The following is a 17839-nucleotide window of genomic DNA, read 5'->3' on the forward strand; positions in this document are numbered from 1 at the left end:
GCATGCCTCATCTCAGCCTTGCAGCTCAGCCCAGGTCTTTGGAGATGCAGAAAGAAATCATCCCGGGGAAAGATGTTGGAACCCAGAGGCCTGGAGAGAAGGCCAGCAGAGATCTTCCTGTGCCTTCCCATGTAAGAAAGAACCTCAGTGGAAAGTTGGCTGCCTTTCCTCTGAAGAACTAACAAAATAAATCCCCTTTTATTAAGTTAATCCATCTCTGGTGTGTAGCATTCTGACAGCTAGCAAACTAGAACATAGTTGGTACTGGAGAGTGGGGTGCTGCTGCGGTTTGCAAATACCAGATATGTTGGAACAGTTTTTTGGATGGCTAAGGGGAAGATTTTGGAGGAGCTGTGAAGAGAATGATAGAGAAGTCCTGGAGTGCTTAAAGAGACTGTTGGTGTAAACAGAACCACTGCCAATCTGGACAAAGTGGGACACAGGGACAAATTGGAGTTTGCAGAGTGAGAACCATGGAAGCTCGGGTCTGAAGCCAAGAAACCTTGGCCAGAAGAGTGGACCAACCCATATACATGGAGAGGATGAGTTTGCCCTGAAGGGTGAGGATGAGTCTCCCACCTTGTTGCAGTGGAAGAGTCATGCAGCCTCAGGCCTTGGAGAAGGTAGAGCATGCTTCTTGGGGGAGTAGGGAGAGCCTGGCTGCCACCACATGGAGGGGTTGAGCATGTGCCCCAGAAATGGCAGAGAGCCCGGGGTGACCCTGATGCCTGGAGAGAGTGGAGCCGAGAAAAAGGTGTTCTCCTTAGTGTTCCCCGAGGTTGATTTGGAAGAGGCAGGCTGCTGCATAGGCCCTTGTAAAAGGTGGGAATGCCACTTTCTAAAGCTGAAGGATAAATGACTTTCAGACTTTGAAATCCAAAGGTGTTTGCCCTGCAGGTTTTCTTTCCAGTTTCTCCCTGTGGATCCTGTGACTGTACCTCCTTTGCATTCTGGCACCAGACAGCTTGTTTTGAGATTCACAGGTCCACAGCCAGAAGATTACTTTAATATTGTTAAAGGTGATGCATGTAGTTGCCAAGTTGACAAGGGGTGGACATGTGGTAGTTACATCCAGTTGTCATCTTGGCCAGGTGAAGGCACCTAGTTCTGTTGCTGTGGACATGAGCCAATGGTATGTGAACCTCATCTGTTGCTGATTACATCTGCAGTTGGCTAGGAGTTGTGCCTGCTGCAATGAATGATGTTCGACTTAATTGGCTGGTGCTTAAATAAGAGAGCGTAACGTAGCACAGCCCAAGCAGCTCAGCATACCTCATCTCAGCACTTGCAGCTCAGCCCAGGCCTTTGGAGATGCAGAAAGAAATCACCCCGGGGAAAGTTGTTGGAACCCAGAGGCCTGGAGAGAAGGCCAGCAGAGACCATCTTGTGCCTTCCCATGTAAGAAGGAACTTCAGTGGAAAGTTAAGTGCCTTTCCTCTAAAGAGCTAACAAAATAAATCCCCTTTTATTAAAAGCCAATCTGTCTCTGGTGTGTTGTATTCCAGCAGCTAGCAAACTGGAACAGTATATTATCAGTAACTCACAATATCATCACATAGTTGTTTATTTATCACCATGATCATTTCTTAGAACAGTTGCATCAATTCAGAAAAAGAAATAAAAAGAAAAAAGGAAAAAACTCAAGACATATCATACCCCTTACCCCTCCCTCTCATTGACTGCTAGTATTTCCAGCTACCCAATACATTTTAGCCTTTGTTTCCCCTATTTTTCTATACACCTTACCATTCCCTTTCATTGATCACTAGTATTTCAGATACTAAATTTATTTTAACATTTGTTCCCCGTTTATTTTTAATCCATGTGTTTTAATCCATGTGTTTTACTCATGCCATAGATAAAAGGAGCAGCAGACGCAAGGTTTTCACAATCACAGTCACACTGTGAAAGCTATATCATTGTACAGTCATCTCCAAGAACACAGCTACTGGAACACAACTCTATATTTTCAGGTATTTCCCTCCAGCCTCTCCAGTGTACCTTAATCAAAAAGGCGATATCTATATAATGTATAAGAATAACCTCCAGGAAAACCTCTCTCTTTGAAATCTCTCAGCTATTGACATTTTATTTTGTCTCATTTCTCTCTTCCTCCTTTTGGTCTAGAAGGTTTTCTCAATCCCTTGTGCTGAGGCCTAGCTCATTCTAGGATTTCTGTCCCACATTGCCAGGGAAGTTTATACCCCTGGGAGTCTTGTCCCACGAAGAGAGTGGGGAGGGCAGTGAGTTTGCTTGTTGTGTTGGCTGAGAGAAAAAGGCCACATCTGAGCAACAAAGGAGGTTCTATGGGGGTGACTCTTAGGCCTAATTTTAAGTAGCCTATCCTTTGTGGGTATAAGTTTTCATATGGACACATCCCAAGATTGAGGGCTTGGCTTATTGCTTTGGTTGTCCCCACTGTTTGTGAGGTTATCAGGAATTCTCCACATGGGGAAGTCGAATTTCCCCCCTTTCTCGTCATTCCCACAAGGGGACTCTGCAAATACTTTTTTATTCACTATTCAAATCATTCTGAGATTTATTGGGGCATCACTGTGGACAAACCTACAACATCTCATGCCTTGAGTAACATCTCATGCCCTACTCAAGGTTCCATGTACTTAGGGAGTTCAATTAAACGGTCCACATAAGTTATATTAGGAAATGCTCTAATCAAATTATAAATTTTGTACCAAATAAACATTTTTTACTTTAGTCTTACACAGAAGTTGAAGTTTTAAAATATGAATAACTATCTATTTTCAATACCCTGCAATACTGATATTCCTTTGTTCTTCCTCATGCAAAAACATTTTTTTAATTTGTACATTTAGTCACTATCATTTACACTGTAGGCATTCCTAGATTATACCATCTCAGTCTTTATTGTCTGTCTTTCCGCCTGGTTTCATTTGTGCGCTTCTCCCTCTATCATTCTCACATTCAGCTTCATTCAGTGTACTAATGTTGTTGTATTACAGTTAGGTAGTATTGTGCTATCCATTGCTGAATTTTTGCAATCTTGTTGTACAATCTGTATCCTTTCAGCACCAATTACCCATTATCTGCCCTATTTCCGTCTCCTGATGGCCTCTGTTCCTAGCTGAAATTCTCCATGTTCATTTACTTATGTTAGTGCATATCAGTGAGACCATACAGTATTTGTCCTTTTGTTTCTGGCTGATCTCACTCAGCATAATGTCCTCAAGGTCCATCCCATGTTGTTACATACTTCATAACTTTATTCTTACAGCTGCATAATATTCCATTGTATGTATATAGCACAGCTTGTTTTGCCACTTGTCTGTTGATGGACATTTGGGCTGTTGGCATCTCTTGGCAATTGTAAATAATGCTGCTATAAACGTTGGTGTACAAATGTCCGTTTGTGTCCTTGCCCTCATGTGCGCTGAGTAGATACCTAGCAATCGTACTGCTGGGTCATATGGCAATTCTATACTTAGCTTCCTGAGGAACCGCCACACTGCCTTCCATAGTGTTTGTACCATTTTACCTTCCCTGATAGCCAGTGAAGTTGAGCATCTCTTCATGTGCCTTTTGGCCATTTGTATTTCCTCTTCTGATAAGTTACTTGTCTGGTCATGTCTTTTGCCCATTTTGTAATTGGTTTGTTTGTCTTTTTTGTTGTTGAGTTGAACAATCTCTCTATATATCTGGATACTAGACATTACTAGATTATGTCTTTCTTGACATATCATTTCCAAATATTGTCCCCCTTTGTGTAGGCTGTCTTTTTACTTTCTTGACAAAGTTCTTTGATGCAGAACAGTGTTTAGAATTTTGAGAAGTTCCCATTTCTTTCTTTCTTCAGTGCTTGTCCTTTGCCTGTAAGATCTAGGATACTGCCTGCTATTATAAGACTTACAAGATATTTCCCTGCATTTTCTTATAAAAGTTTTATGGTCTTCGCTCTAATGTTTAGGTCTTTGATCCATTTTGAGTTAATTTTTGTATAGGGTGTAAGATATGGATCCTCTTTCATTCTTTTGCATGTGGATATCCAGTTCTTTAGGCACCATTTATTGAAGAGATTGTTCTGTCCCAGATCAGTTGGCTTGACTGCCTTAACAAAGATCAATTGTCCATAGATGAGAGGTTCTACATCTGAACACTCTGTTTGATTCCATTGGTCAATATATTTATCTTTATGCCAGTACCATGCTGTTTTGACCACTGTGGCTTCAAAATAGGCCTTAAAGACAGGTAGTGTGAGACCTCCAACTTCATTTTTCTTTCTCAGGATATTTTTAGCTATTCAGGGCACCCTGTCCTTCCAGATAAATTTGGTTACAGGTTTTTCTATTTCTGAAAAGTAAGTTTTTGGGATTTTAGTTGGTATTACATTGAATGTGTAAGTCAATTTGGGTAGAATTGACATCTTAACTATATTTAGTCTTCCAGTCCATGAACATGGTATGCCCTATTTATTTAGGTCTTTTGTGATTTCTTTTAGCAATTTCTTGTGGTTTTCTTTGTATAGGTCTTTTGTATCCTTAGTTAAATTTATTCTTAAGTATTTTATTCTTTTGGTTGCAATTGTAGATAGACTTTATTTCCCCTGAGAGGGAAATTTATTGCCCTAAATGCCTATATTAGAAAAGAAGAAATAGCAAAAATTGAAGAATTAACTGCTCTCCTGGAGGAGCTAAAGAAAGAACAGCAAACTGGCCCCAAAACAAACAAAAGGACAGAAGAAACAAAGATTAGAATAGTAATATATGAAATTAAGAGGAAAACAGTAGAATCAACCAAACCAGAAGTTGGTTCTTTGAGAAAAATCAATAAAATCAATGGACCCTTAGCTAGGCTGACCAAATTCAAAATAAAGGATACAAATAAATAAAATCAGAAATGGGAGATGGGACATAACTACTATCCCCACAGAAATAGAGGCGATAATAGGAGGATACTATGAGCAACTATATGCTAACTATACAATTTAAGATGACATGGAAAATTTCCTAGAAAAGCATGACTTACCTTCACTGACTCAAGAAGAAACAGAAGATCTCAACAAAACCAATCACAAGAGATTGAATTATTCATCAAAACCCACCCAAAAAAGTAAAGTCCAGGATTAGTTGGCTTCACATATGACTTCTACCAAGTATTCAAGAATAGAATTAGTACTAATCCTGCTCCAACTTGTCAAAAAAATTGAAGAGGAGGGAAAGTGACCTAACTCAATATGTGACACCAACATCACTCTAATACCAAAGCCAGACAAAGATACTACAAGAAAAGAAAATTACAGCCAGTCTCTTTAATGAAGGGAGATGCAGAATCCTCAGACACTTGCAAATCAAATCTAACAGCACATTAAAAAGAATTATATACACCATGATCAAGTGGTGTTTATTCCAGGTATGCAAAGGTCATTCAACACAAGAAAATCAGTTAATGTAATGTACCACATCAGTGAATCAAAGGAGAAAAACGACATCATCATCTCAATTGATGCAGAATAGGCCTTTAACAAAATTCATCATCCTTTCTTGATGAAAACACTTCAAAGGATAGGAACAGAAAAGAACTTCTTCAGCGTTAAGGGAATATATGAAAAACCCACAGCTAACATCATTCAATGGGAAAAAACTGAACGCTTTCCCTCTAAGATCAGAAACAAGGTACATGCCTACTGTGACCATTGTTATTCAACATTGTGCTAGAAGTTCTAGCTAGGGCAGTTAGGCAAGAAAAAGAAAAGGCATATGTACTAGTTTGAAAGAATTTATGTACCCTAGAAAAGCCATGTTTTAATCCTTGTCAGTCTTGTGGGAGTAACTGTTTCTTTTAATCCCTATTCAATTATGTAGGTCCGAGACTTGATTAGGTTATTTCCACAGACACTTGTGGGTATTAACCTTTCATTAGAGGGAGACGTGACTCTACCCATTCCACACAGGTCTTGATTACTTTACTGGAATCCTTTAAAAGAGGAAACATTTTAGAGAAAGCTTGAGAATGACAAGAAAGCAAAGAGCAGGATCATGAAGTAGAGAGTCCATGCTGTCAGAGACCTTTGGAGATGAAGAAGGAATATGCCTCCAGGGTAGTTTCATGAAGGAAGAGGCCTGGAGAGGAAGTTTGCAGACACTGCGGTGTTCACCCTGTGCCCATCCAGTTGAGAGAGAAACCCTGAACCTCATTGGGCAGAGACACAAATAGAAATTTTCACACTGATGTTTATGGCATCATTATTCACAATTGCAGTGGATGGAGGTGGCTTAAGGGTACACTGACCAATGAATGGAAGGGCGAACTGTAGTGTTTACATATGACAGAATATTCAGTGACTACAGGAAGAATCAAGTTGTGAGGCATCCAACTGGTGAAAGAATCTTGCGGACATTATGTTGAATGAAATAAGCCAGAAAGCAAGGTCAGATATTACATGGTTTCACTAATATAAAATAATAATGAGCAAACTCTGAGAATTGAATCCATGAGCATCATTATCAGAGGAGAGCAAATGGACAGAGATTGTGCAGTCAACAATTAAGAAGTACAAAATGTTCATTAGGGCTCATTGTAAAGGTTCCTAGATTGTAAGCTCTTACAGCAGTCACATCTATTCCTGAGTTTTCACTGTTATTTTTAAAAATAACAGTGAGATCCTGTGTTCTCTGTGTATAACTGGTAGTTCCTTGGAACTTAGAGACTCAGAGTTGGAGTTCTGCAGCTCTGAAAGCCAGTAGTACTCCATACAGCAACTGTTAAAAGAAGTTGAAAAAGAGATCAGACTTCAATTAGAGATATGAATGAAATGGAGATGGTTAGAACTAAGGCAAATCAGAATGCAGGGTAAAGGATGTTATTGTTAGTGTTTTAAACCTTCAACTTCTGTGTGAGACCAAAGGAAGAGATGTTAATTTGGTCCATGTTGAAATTTTCTGTAGCATATATTTAACCTTTGTGGTCAGTTTATTTAAACAACATAATTAATTACATGTGACCTAGAAAAGGGAATGACATCTTGTTATTCTACAGGTTAATGTAATACCATGATATATTCCAGACTATCTTGGGCAGAAATAAGTATTTGCAAAGTCTCCTTGAGGGACTGTGGTAAAATGTGGAACTATTAAACTTGCCCACCTGGGGAATTCTTGATCTTTTTTCAAACATTAGGGACTCCCAGTTTAATAAGCCAAGCCCTTGAGCTTGAAGCTTTTCCTGAAGAAACTTATTTCTGCAATGGCAAGGCTAAGCCTACTTAATAATTATACCTAAGAGTCACCCCTGCCCAGAGAGAACATCTTTTGTTGCTCAGAGATGGTCTCTCTCTCTCTAAGCCAACTTTGCTGATAAACTCTCTACCCTCCCCTCTGTGTGGGACATGACTCCCAGTGATAATAAAGCTCCCTGGCGATGTGGGACATGGCTCGCAGGGATGAGTGCTGTGGGATTGAGAATGCCTTCTTGACCAAACGGGGGGAAAACAATGAAATATAATAAAGTTTCAGTGGCTAAGAAATTTCAAATAGAGGCAGGAGATCATTCTGAAGGTTACTGTTTTGCAAGCTCAGACAGATACTGCAAAATTGCCATAGTATGCTATGCCTCAACCAGCAGTATTTCTGAAAACCCTAAAGCATACCATGGGCTTTATATAAGACTCCATAGAAGTTTTCTTAGTAAGTTTATTTTTGCAGAAACTTAAGGCCTCCACGTTGTTCCTATGCCAGATAAACCCAGAAACCCACAGGTACCAGTCTCTCCAAGATCAACTGGTTTCATTCCTCCACCCTGTAAGGTCAACACGCTTTTCTTATACAAAGAAGTTAAAATGGTCATTGCCCAGGCACCCCTGAAGATTGAATGATCCGATGAGAGGAGGAGGTGTGAGAAATTAGGACTTAAGTAATGATTATGACTACCGACTCATATTTTTTAGTTTCTAGTGTATTAGTATAGCTAGAGGGGAATAACTGAAATTGTTGAACTGGAATCCAACAGCCTTGATCTTTGATGTTGATTATATAACTGTATAGCTTTCATTGCATGACCATGTGATTGTAAAAACCTTGTGACTGACACTCCCTTTATCCATTGTTTGGGTAGGTGAGTAATAAAGACAAAAAATAATAATAGGGCAGATAAGGGGTAAGGGATATACATATATGTTTTTCTTTTTTTGGAGTAATTAAAATGTTTTAAAGTTGATTGTGGTACTGAGTGCACAACTATATGATACTGTGAGTCACTGATTATATTCTTCTGATATCTGTGTCTGACTATATCTCAATAAAATAAAAGGGCTGCCTGTATTGGATACTGTCAGGAACAATCCCTTTCTGAAAAATGACCAGGGACTTCCAAAAGATAATAGTTGATTACAGAGATGGTTCTTTCTGAGAAAAAAGAACATTTCCAAGTTACAGTTGAGCAACAATTAAGAACACTTAGTAATCAGCTAGTTTCCAGTTCAGTAGAGATAGCCTATCAGAAATGGGTAAGTATACATTCTAAACAGTGCACATCTGTTCCCCAGTGGGTAAGATTCAACATTATGAAACTTATGTATCAACCAGTTATTGTTTTCCACTTGGAAATTCTCCAAGTAACTTTGTAAGTGGTTGTGGCCAGGTGGCTGTTGAAACTGTGGCTCCAGCTATCTGTTTTAGATTTTTTTGCGCAGTTTCTCAATAAACCTTAAGCTTTGGCCACATTGAGTAGCTTTTGCCAGTTTCTTCATTCTAAATCACCCCAGTGCCTAGCACTATACTGTTTCAAAAGTGCTGTGGATCCAAGTCATTTGGCTCAAAACCTCTTTTCTCTTGCAGGATCGAATCATCAATTTAGTTGTTGGGAGCTTAACATCTTTGTTGATTGTAGTAAGTATCTTTATTTTGTGCCTCTAACCAGGCTTCCAGCCAGAGTTTTGAAGACCTCAGTATTGTAGTTCAATAAAACCAGGTATTTTAAGGGGCCAGTAAGTGCATGGGCATGTGAAGTGTTCCAATCATATTTAAATTAATGGTTCTAATATCATTTAAACAAAACTGCAGTTGGCACTTATAGTAGCTATTTGATCCATTCTGCCCCTGCTGTCAACATCAAATAAATAACTTGGTTTACAGAAGACTGAATTGACCATGTTCGCAAGTCTTATTATTAGTAAAAATGTCAGTGGCTATCAGTAGCTTCCTTCTATCATCTACCTTCTCATTTCTGCTAATACCTTAAGTTTTGTTCCTAAAGAATATTCATTATTCATTACTCTTTGGGCACGTTTATAAAAGTTGACATTTTTCATTTTTCATTGTTTTTATTTGTAATAACACACAAAGCTCTCTTTCCCAGTCTGTTTCCATGGCATATTTTCATTAAGTCTAGGAAAATTTTAATAGTTTGCCTCTGTGGCTAATAAAAAGAATGGGTTTTATGCTATTTCTGTGGTAGAAATAGAGAAGCAAAATCAGCTTTCATTACATATACATACTTTTTTTGGTAGAAGTATTCAAAATAACAAAATGGTTAGAACTTTCCCTGGTATAATAATTAATCCTGGTAAGTAAAGGATTTCTCATCTTTGCTAGTGAAGAGATTATTTTGAGACTAGCTGGTTTTACTGCTCTGTGGCATTTTTTGTTTCCTTTAATAAATGAAGGAAAGCTAAAAGCAACACTCAGTTGAACATATATTTACAAATACTTTTAGATCTTTTATTAAAGTAACATTCCAGAAGTCAAACATGGTGATAGATGTAATTTTATGATGTGAAGCATTTTAAAGTCTTCAGGTTACTCTTAAGGCCTTAAATAATTTGTCTTCATACAGGTAACACTCATCAGTGCTTTCGTTTTCCCTCAACTACCTCCAAAACCATTGAATATATTTTTTGCTGTCTGCATCTCTTTGAGTAGTATTACTGCCTGCATACTTGTGAGTATTATTTGGCATTTACCTGAAGTATCCTTGAGAGCTTTATGTTGCAAGTGCTCTAGAATTAATTCAGTCCTGTATCTCTAATTTAGCACTCCACCCCACCCAATGATGTCAGCATTCTCAACCTTTTTAATTATAAATTTTTTTCTTTTGGGATCTGGATACTTTCCTTCTTATCCTAAATCTCAAAGTTGCAACCTGAAAGGGAACTGTTCTGTTGATAGCTATAATCAAAAGGAAAAAGATTCAACACTTAAGCACTTAATGTGCTGCTGAATTTAAACTACAGTGTACCTTATTCACATTGAAAAATATTTTTGTGCTCAGAGCTTAGATGCTGTTCATAGTTATTCAGTATTGTTCTTGCAAGTCAAATCTATAAAAAAAAGAAAAAAAAGAAGACTTTAGATGACCTAAAGATTTGATATAATTTAAACTCCTTCAAGAACTGTATATATTAAAAAAACAAAACAAAGGGATATACAGGGCCCAGTGGGCTTTGGGAAGTGCTGATAAAATAATGCTCTTAAGGGAAGAGAGAGAGCACTCTAGAATTTATTTCTAATTAATGTAATATAAAATTAGTCTGTCTCGTGCTTATTTCCCAAAATGAAGGTAAGGTAATTAACATCAAAAATCTCCTGGGAAGCCTAAAACTGCAGTTGTATCTTTGTCACAAGCATATTCAATTTTACTACAGAGGCCTTTGTTTGGATGGGTATTTACTACTTGTATATTTGCCAGATTTAACCATTCAGTAGTTGGCAGTTTTTCATTTCCCTTGAGGAGAGGCAGAATGAATCAAAACAGTGAACTCTTAGGAATAGAACATAAAATTCTAATAGCAATCTGAATGAAAAGGTAAACCAGTTCATCTCTCAAATGATCTAATTCACTGACCTGCTTGTACTCTTATGACCTGAGGGAAGAACTGACCCATTCCATTTGGAAGCCTTTGGAGCAAAGCTAGAAAGAGACCTCTCCAAACCCCCCACCTCCAAGCAAGTGACTACAATGAGCTAGTTTAAACCAAATACATGTACTATATAAACCAGATTTTGTATTTGCTATCTGAATCAACTGTATGAATTTTAAATCTGTCCTATTCTTCATTACCTGAAGTTGTAGCTTTTGAATTACTTGAAGTTATAGAAAGCTTATATTCCTTCCTGGGGGCCTGCCAAATGATTGGTGGGCAGGTAATTTACAGGTTTGAACACAGAACAAATTGAGAAAGCAGAAGTAAGTATGACTTGGATGTGGAAACAATTAGTACAGAATTAAATATAATAAATTTAAATTCTGGCAGCATAAGTCTGAAGAATGTAGATTAATACGAATACTCATTTACAGGGAGAAAGGATATACTAATAGGTCACAGTGGAAAAAGAAAAAGAAGTAGTTGCATTTTAAAATTTAATATTTGACCAAGTGGCTATTACTTAAACTTTTATTTAATTCTTCTTCTTTTAGATCTACTGGTATCGACAAGGAGACTTAGAACCGAAATTTAGAAATCTAATTTACTATATCTTATTTTCTATCATCATGTTATGTATATGTGCAAACTTGTACTTCCATGATGTGGGAAAGTGAGGCTGCCAAGGAGCAATACTTACCAGGACTCTTCAAAGGTATATATTAGGACTGTGAAGAAGAGCTGGATAAGGTATGCTGAAGAATCTCCTGCAGGAGTCTTATACATGATTTTCATGTCAACTGCAAATCTGAATTCCCTCTTGCAGGGGAAACATAGCATAGATTACTTTGCTTTTTCTTTAAGGAGCTGATATTGATGTTGCACTTATACATTCCAACTTTAGCACAAATATTTTCACTTTTAAAAAATTCTAAATTTTTTAAATACAAGTACATGGCGAAGAGGCTATGTAACAAACAAAATCTTGCATTTTAAGACAAATATTCTTTTATTTCTGTTAAACTGAATATACAATTATTGTTCCCTATGCAACCAACTTTTGCTTATAACTACAACTTAATTTCACATTAACAAAACACAGTGAAAAGACAACTTTGATTGTGAAGATCTAATTACAAGAATAAATAAAATAATTTATACAAGTTTTTTGTGACTCTTCTATAGGGGTCATAGCATAAAAGCCCTAGAGGCTAGTTTTGGCTAAACCTTCTAGCAATAAGGAATGCTCTTGATTTGTTTCCTTTCATTACAGAAGCTAATTTTGTTTTTAAATTTCCAGAAAGGGAGAAGATGTATTGTACCCCAACCTAAATTAATGGCAAACCATCAACTTTTTTCTGGGTATTTAAATAGCAAAATATGTAATAAAATGGTCACAGTGTCAAGGGGTAGGCAACATTACCATCTTCTCCATTTAGTTTAACTTGACTTCAAAGTGCTATAACTTCGGAAACTGATGACGGTGATTTCTGAGGGGTTGAAAATTCTGTTACTTAGCTTCAAGTGGGTTCTGTTACTACCCTCATCCATATTCCCTTCAAAAGTAATAAAAAACCTGTAGTGAATTTTTTTTCCAACATTTTAATGCTTCCCTCCTTACCCTGCCTAAATCAGCTCCCACTGCCAGCAATGGGTAAACCAAAGTAACAACCACACAATCACCTCCCTAGGTTTCTGTACTTGTATGCTAGTCACATCTCAAACTAATAATACCTAACCTGGTTGAAGAAGGCAATTAAGCTCTACACCATGCTGAAGTATAACAAGGTAGGCCTACTTGAGACTGACTGGAGAGTCATACCTAATCTTCAGAGACGAATACCACTGCTTTAAAATCAGAGTAGTTAAGCTTTGGTGATTTTAAACTTTTCTCAGTAACTGAAGTCAATGAAATTTCTTGCTGACAGTTAATACTAAACATAGTCGCAGAGCTCTAATCCCGTACTCCACTCAATTACACGCTGTCAGAAAACTGGGCATCAGATTATATATTTGAAGGAGGTAAAAAGTCATAGCAGCAACAGTGCATGGCTTTAGCAATGTAGCTATTTAAATACCAAAGAAATTTTAAATTAAGCCTTTTGGGGTTGCCCCTATGTCTTTGGAGATGTTGTAATTAACAGTGTGGATTCTTTGCTTCAACTACCCTGTTTAAAACAATAAGCTAATGACAGTTTACCAAATCTTCAACATCCTTTGAGTCTTCAGAAACAGGACTGCCCAAAGACGATCCAATGATATGTGATTCTTCTCGATGATGTTGGAGTATGGGATCTGTAATGAGTTAAATTACTAGTAAGTCTTAAACGTAATGCATCTATTCTCTACTCTGTATCAAGAATTCTTCTATCAAAGTGTGGGATTTAACAAGACTAATATCTTTATTGTTGGATCAAGAAAGATCAAAACAAGTGAATTATATCTGGCTGCCTGATTTTTCCAGGTTTTCAGACACATGATGGAGTTGTACTACAGTACCTGTTAGTGTTGTCAAAGGCAAGACAGATTCAGTATCTATAACATCAGATGCCTGGATAAAGCCATGTGGTGAAGGAACAATAAGTATTGTTTCATCATCAATTGTTGTTTGATCAACTTGTTCCTCTATAGTAGGAGACTCTAAATCCTAGATAATATTAAAAAAAAAAAATTCTGACTTATATTCCTGATTAGTTTTATTTTTTCCTTAAGAATTCAGGCACTTCTAGGTTTGGCAGGACTTGTTACCTTGCAAATATTATCCCATTTTTAAATTAGTATATAAAGAAGTAGAAGTTACTATGTTCTTAAAAACTAGATGAAGAAATCTTAAGAATCTTATTAACAAAAAGGAACTTAAAAACAATTCAGTTATAGTCACTTAAACAGAAGAAACAATACTGTAACACTGTAGGATGGTTCCTAGGCTTAACCACAAAGGCCTATTTATAACTCCTTACTAACCACTCTCAGGAAAATACTTTTATGGGTTCCAACAAACATTTCTCAATCTTTTGAAGGTGGAGGGAAAAAGTTTAGTGAGAAACCATGGGAAGATAGGACACTTTCCCCTTTCCCCCACTCTGCTGGCCTCAACACTGTTGACTGACAGAGGAGGTCAGAGGTAGGGGCTGGCACTTCATTTCATGGATCAAAAGACAAGAGGAAGTTATCAGAGGAAACCCCCCTGAATTATTCCTATGCTATCTCCAAATACAGGCTTCAAGCATGGCAGCAACCCAGCAGGCTGTTCCCTTCAGTGTAACTTACCTCAGTAACATAAGCACTAGCTAAATCAGAGGGTGATTCCTCCTCTTGTTTAAGGTTGGTGATTTCTTCTGTTCTGACCAAAATACTATTCATCAGTTCTGTGCTATTTTGGTCACTGAATTTGGATATATGAGCATCATTAAATGATGACTCTACAGTCATCTTAGGCCGATGAATTTCATCTGGGAAAGTGTCTGCTTCTAGGGCATCTGGAGGTTCAGGAAAATCAGCTGGCTGAATATCACTATCTACTGTTAGTTCTGCTTGCGATATGGAAGAAGTGATGTCTTCTGTGGCAACAGTTTGAATGATGACTCTTGGTGTATGACACTGTACTGTGACATTGTCACTTGTGTTCAGCAAATGTTCTGGCTAGAAAACATAAAAATAGTTACAGGCAACAGATGACAATTTAAAGGTAATATCTGACTGTCCTCCCTCACGTCTGAAACTACTCTGATTGCTTTTATCACTATTTTACTGAACCCCTGGTTCTTTACACTCTGTGGCCCTTGCTTTCCTAATAAAGTCCATCTCATATAAAAAGACATAGGAGATGGGAATATATACAACCCAGTGAAGAAAGAAGTCATGTTTGAAACACTGTTCCTGAATAATAGCAACAAGAATTATTTAAATTACTGGACTCAATTAATCCTGGCCCTTGAAAGACATTCATATACTTGAACTGAACTAAAATAATTTTTTTCCCTCTTAGAAATAATGCTTTTGAACATTACACATAGGTTCTCTAATATTAATACTAGAAAAATATCCCATTATCTCTAGTGACACTTAATAGGTAGCCAGTCTTCTCTATGTAAACAAGGAAAATCAACAAGGAATTTATGTAATTTAACTTACAGATAAAGCATGAACAATGATCTGTTCTGGAGAAGCAGGAGCAGCAGCTGTCAAGGTCACTGTGGGACTAGTGGTCAGAGTTAGAGGAAGGCCTTGGTTTGAGCTTGTTTGAAGCAGGTAGGTGCCAGGAGTACCAGTGGGCTGTAAATGGAAAGACTAAAGGAAAAAGAAAAATAAGCTAGTTTATCAGAGAGTGAAGGCATTTTACCTTGCCCTTCACTCCCCTGTCTTTCTATGGTCTGGTCTCTGCTTATTTGTCTGCTTTCAGAGCAGTGACCCAGCATACCCAATCTTTATCCTTTCTTTGTAGCACATAAAAACTAGCCATCTCCCAGTTAAAAATGGTACATTTCTGAAAAGGCCCACAGCAGTGTTTATTTACTTGCACAGGTTTCTCACTGTATAATTGAGGAGGTTTTTTGGTAGGGAAAATGCCCAGCATAAATAACAATGTTCTGCTGGAGGAAAAAGAAGATTCTTAACCAAAAAGCTAGTTAACTGATAATTTGTTTTTTTGCGACTTTTTTTAGAAAAATATAACAAAACTATTGAACAGTAATATAAAGCTTTCACAATCAAACTTATAAAGTATTTGCTTTCAAAATAGGGCTTGGGTGTAAAGTCACGTAGCCTGCTCTCACTGACTTGGCCAAAACACTTCTCCTATGTACTTGAATCGCTGAGCATCGGTTTTCCTTATTTCTAAGGTAGGGATAACTTCTCACAGAATGTGTTATGAGGATTAGGTGATAAACAGTGTCAAGCACTTAGTGGGGACTCAATTTCTTTCCTTCCTCTCCATAAAAGTGAAAGATGATCATTTTCCTACAGCTTAAATTTATTAATTATAAATGATCGGTCATTATAGTAATGTATATTATACATATTTTATTCAATATATTTAAACATTTAATTCTCAAAATTTTCTGCAGCTGATGTACTATTATCATCCCCTATTAATAAAGACAGAAGTCTCTAGATATTTGATTGTGACCATCATAAGAAAAAAACCTGAGCACATACCCAAAATACATGTATATATATTCTAGTCTTTTAACCATCTGGCCTCAAAATCATTGCAAGTTTCACTTAATGCCAATTTGGATTTTAAAATTTCATATGCTTGTATGAAAGCATTTCTAAGAACTATACCAACTGACCCTTATGCATGCAAATGGCAAACATCTACTGTATACAGTATAATTTACCGGAAGAATCTCAAATGTCTGTAGTGTTCCACTGTTTAGTGTTATTGTTTCTGAGTCAACTGTGGCAGCAGGGGAGTCTGTTGAAGCTGTGGAAGAACAAGACAAATAAAAAGGCTTTGTAAATTTTTCTCCAGTGTTCTTCAATTAAATATAGATTATCATGAAGGCAATCTCATATTCAATAATTTGACTATAATCCTGAAGTCATTTAAGCCTCTTTTGTGGTACAGAGAATTGAGAAAGCTAATGGATTTGTCTGGGACAGTAGAGATTGGGCGGGGGGGGGGGGGGTGTCACAAAACTATGGCCTACATGCCAAATCCAGCCTGCTGCCTGTTTTTATAGATCTGGACCATAATCATACCCATTTGTTATGTATTTCCTATGGGTGCTTTTGTACTACAATGGAAGAGTTGGAGAAGTTGTGACAGGGATCAAAGGGACCCAAAAACCTACAATATTTACTAACTAGCCCCTCACAGAAAAGGTCTGCTGACTCCTGGTTGTTTCTAATCTTAAGAAAAGGAACAAAACCTGCAAAAAGAAACAGTCTAGATACCTGGATCATAAGAATACCAGGCTTTACTTCTAGCTGTATCATCTCCTAGCAACTAAATCTGGGCAGATAACTTACTTTAACATTCAGAGGCTTATCTGTCCCACTCTACCTACATCATATAGTTGGGAGGGTCAAAAATGCTCTTAAAAAATATGAAATAAAAGATTATTTCAGAAGACATGTTTAGGGGACTGAACAGCACTGTGGAGTTCAGATAGTAAATTCTTTTTATAGATAAGTCACCTGATACTCAGACTTGATTCAGCATCTGCTCAGTTATATAAAAGTAAGACTAGAAGAAAAGAGATCTTTTTGTGTTTTCAGTGGCATCCGTAGATAAATCCATATGGAAAATGTTTTGTAACTGACTTTTAATGTGTAGTGTTTGTTACTTAGTTAATTATATTTTGACTAAAAACTTCAAAGTTACTTGAATGAAATGTACTTGATTCATGTTGTTTCTCAGTGACATATTATCAAACTTAGAGTAATGTGAAGTGATTCCATATAACCTAAATCAAGGGTGAGCAATCTATGGCTGGTGCAAACATACCAGTAAGAATTATTTTTACATTTTTATAGGGTTGTAAAAATACACAAAGAGTATTCTAGAGACCTAAGTGGCCTACAAAGCCTAAAATATTCCTATTTACTCTCTGACTCTTTACAAAGTTTGCTGATGCTTGACTGCTAACCAAAAATACTAAGGATGGGTAGGCTGTGTGTAAAACTCTCCAATTTCTTGTTTCTGGGAGAAGTAAAATTATCCTGAATACTACTAAAAAAATGAAATGGCTGATACTATAAATGAATATTAAGGAAGCATTTATAAAATGTGAGCTGTGATCCCAACTGGTTGGTACTGGCCAAGGAAAACTTGATTTCCCATGCACACTCAATTTCATAGTCAGTTCTTACATTTATTTGGCCTAGCAATCCCAGTTGCAATTCTCAGACAATACAGTAAAAAACAGGGCCACAGAAAATAAACTCATGATTTCTTACACTGGTAGAATGATAAAGCAAATAACCTAACTTGAATTAGACCCCTGAGAATAAGACAGCCATGATTAATTTAAATCTTTCTAAGCTACTTTGAAAGTCATT

General features: G+C 37.1%; 2 protein-coding genes across 17 annotated transcripts in view; one reads left to right on the forward strand and one right to left on the reverse strand.

The window, feature by feature from the left end:
- Positions 1 to 16443, forward strand: part of TMEM243 (transmembrane protein 243) — a 34417-nt gene extending 17974 nt beyond the window's left edge. For 2 of the 6 annotated variants that reach the window (XM_077150327.1, XM_077150416.1), the window contains exons 3-5: positions 8808 to 8858; positions 9805 to 9909; positions 11386 to 16443. In XM_077150327.1, coding sequence (XP_077006442.1) covers positions 8808 to 8858; positions 9805 to 9909; positions 11386 to 11508 — 279 coding nt within the window. In that variant the 3' untranslated portion in view covers positions 11509 to 16443. Of the gene's footprint in view, positions 1 to 1858; positions 1974 to 8807; positions 9910 to 11385 lie in introns of those variants that run through there. The other 4 variants (XR_013171119.1, XR_013171132.1, XR_013171137.1 and 1 more) reach the window with 3 other exon arrangements.
- The window catches only part of DMTF1 (cyclin D binding myb like transcription factor 1), a 42417-nt gene continuing 36394 nt past the window's right edge, over positions 11817 to 17839 (reverse strand). For 9 of the 11 annotated variants that reach the window (XM_077150209.1, XM_077149433.1, XM_077149973.1 and 6 more), the window contains 6 exons: positions 16174 to 16259; positions 14966 to 15121; positions 14102 to 14473; positions 13331 to 13478; positions 13032 to 13126; positions 11817 to 12387 (listed from right to left, as the gene is read on the reverse strand). In XM_077150209.1, the coding sequence (XP_077006324.1) occupies positions 12352 to 12387; positions 13032 to 13126; positions 13331 to 13478; positions 14102 to 14473; positions 14966 to 15121; positions 16174 to 16259 (893 nt within the window). In that variant the 3' untranslated portion in view covers positions 11817 to 12351. Of the gene's footprint in view, positions 13127 to 13330; positions 13479 to 14101; positions 14474 to 14965; positions 15122 to 16173; positions 16260 to 17839 lie in introns of all 11 variants that reach the window. The other 2 variants (XM_077149886.1, XM_077150046.1) reach the window with 1 other exon arrangement.

This window comes from Tamandua tetradactyla, chromosome 1, assembly GCF_023851605.1.
Source record: "Tamandua tetradactyla isolate mTamTet1 chromosome 1, mTamTet1.pri, whole genome shotgun sequence".
Classification (NCBI taxonomy): Eukaryota; Metazoa; Chordata; class Mammalia; order Pilosa; family Myrmecophagidae; genus Tamandua; species Tamandua tetradactyla.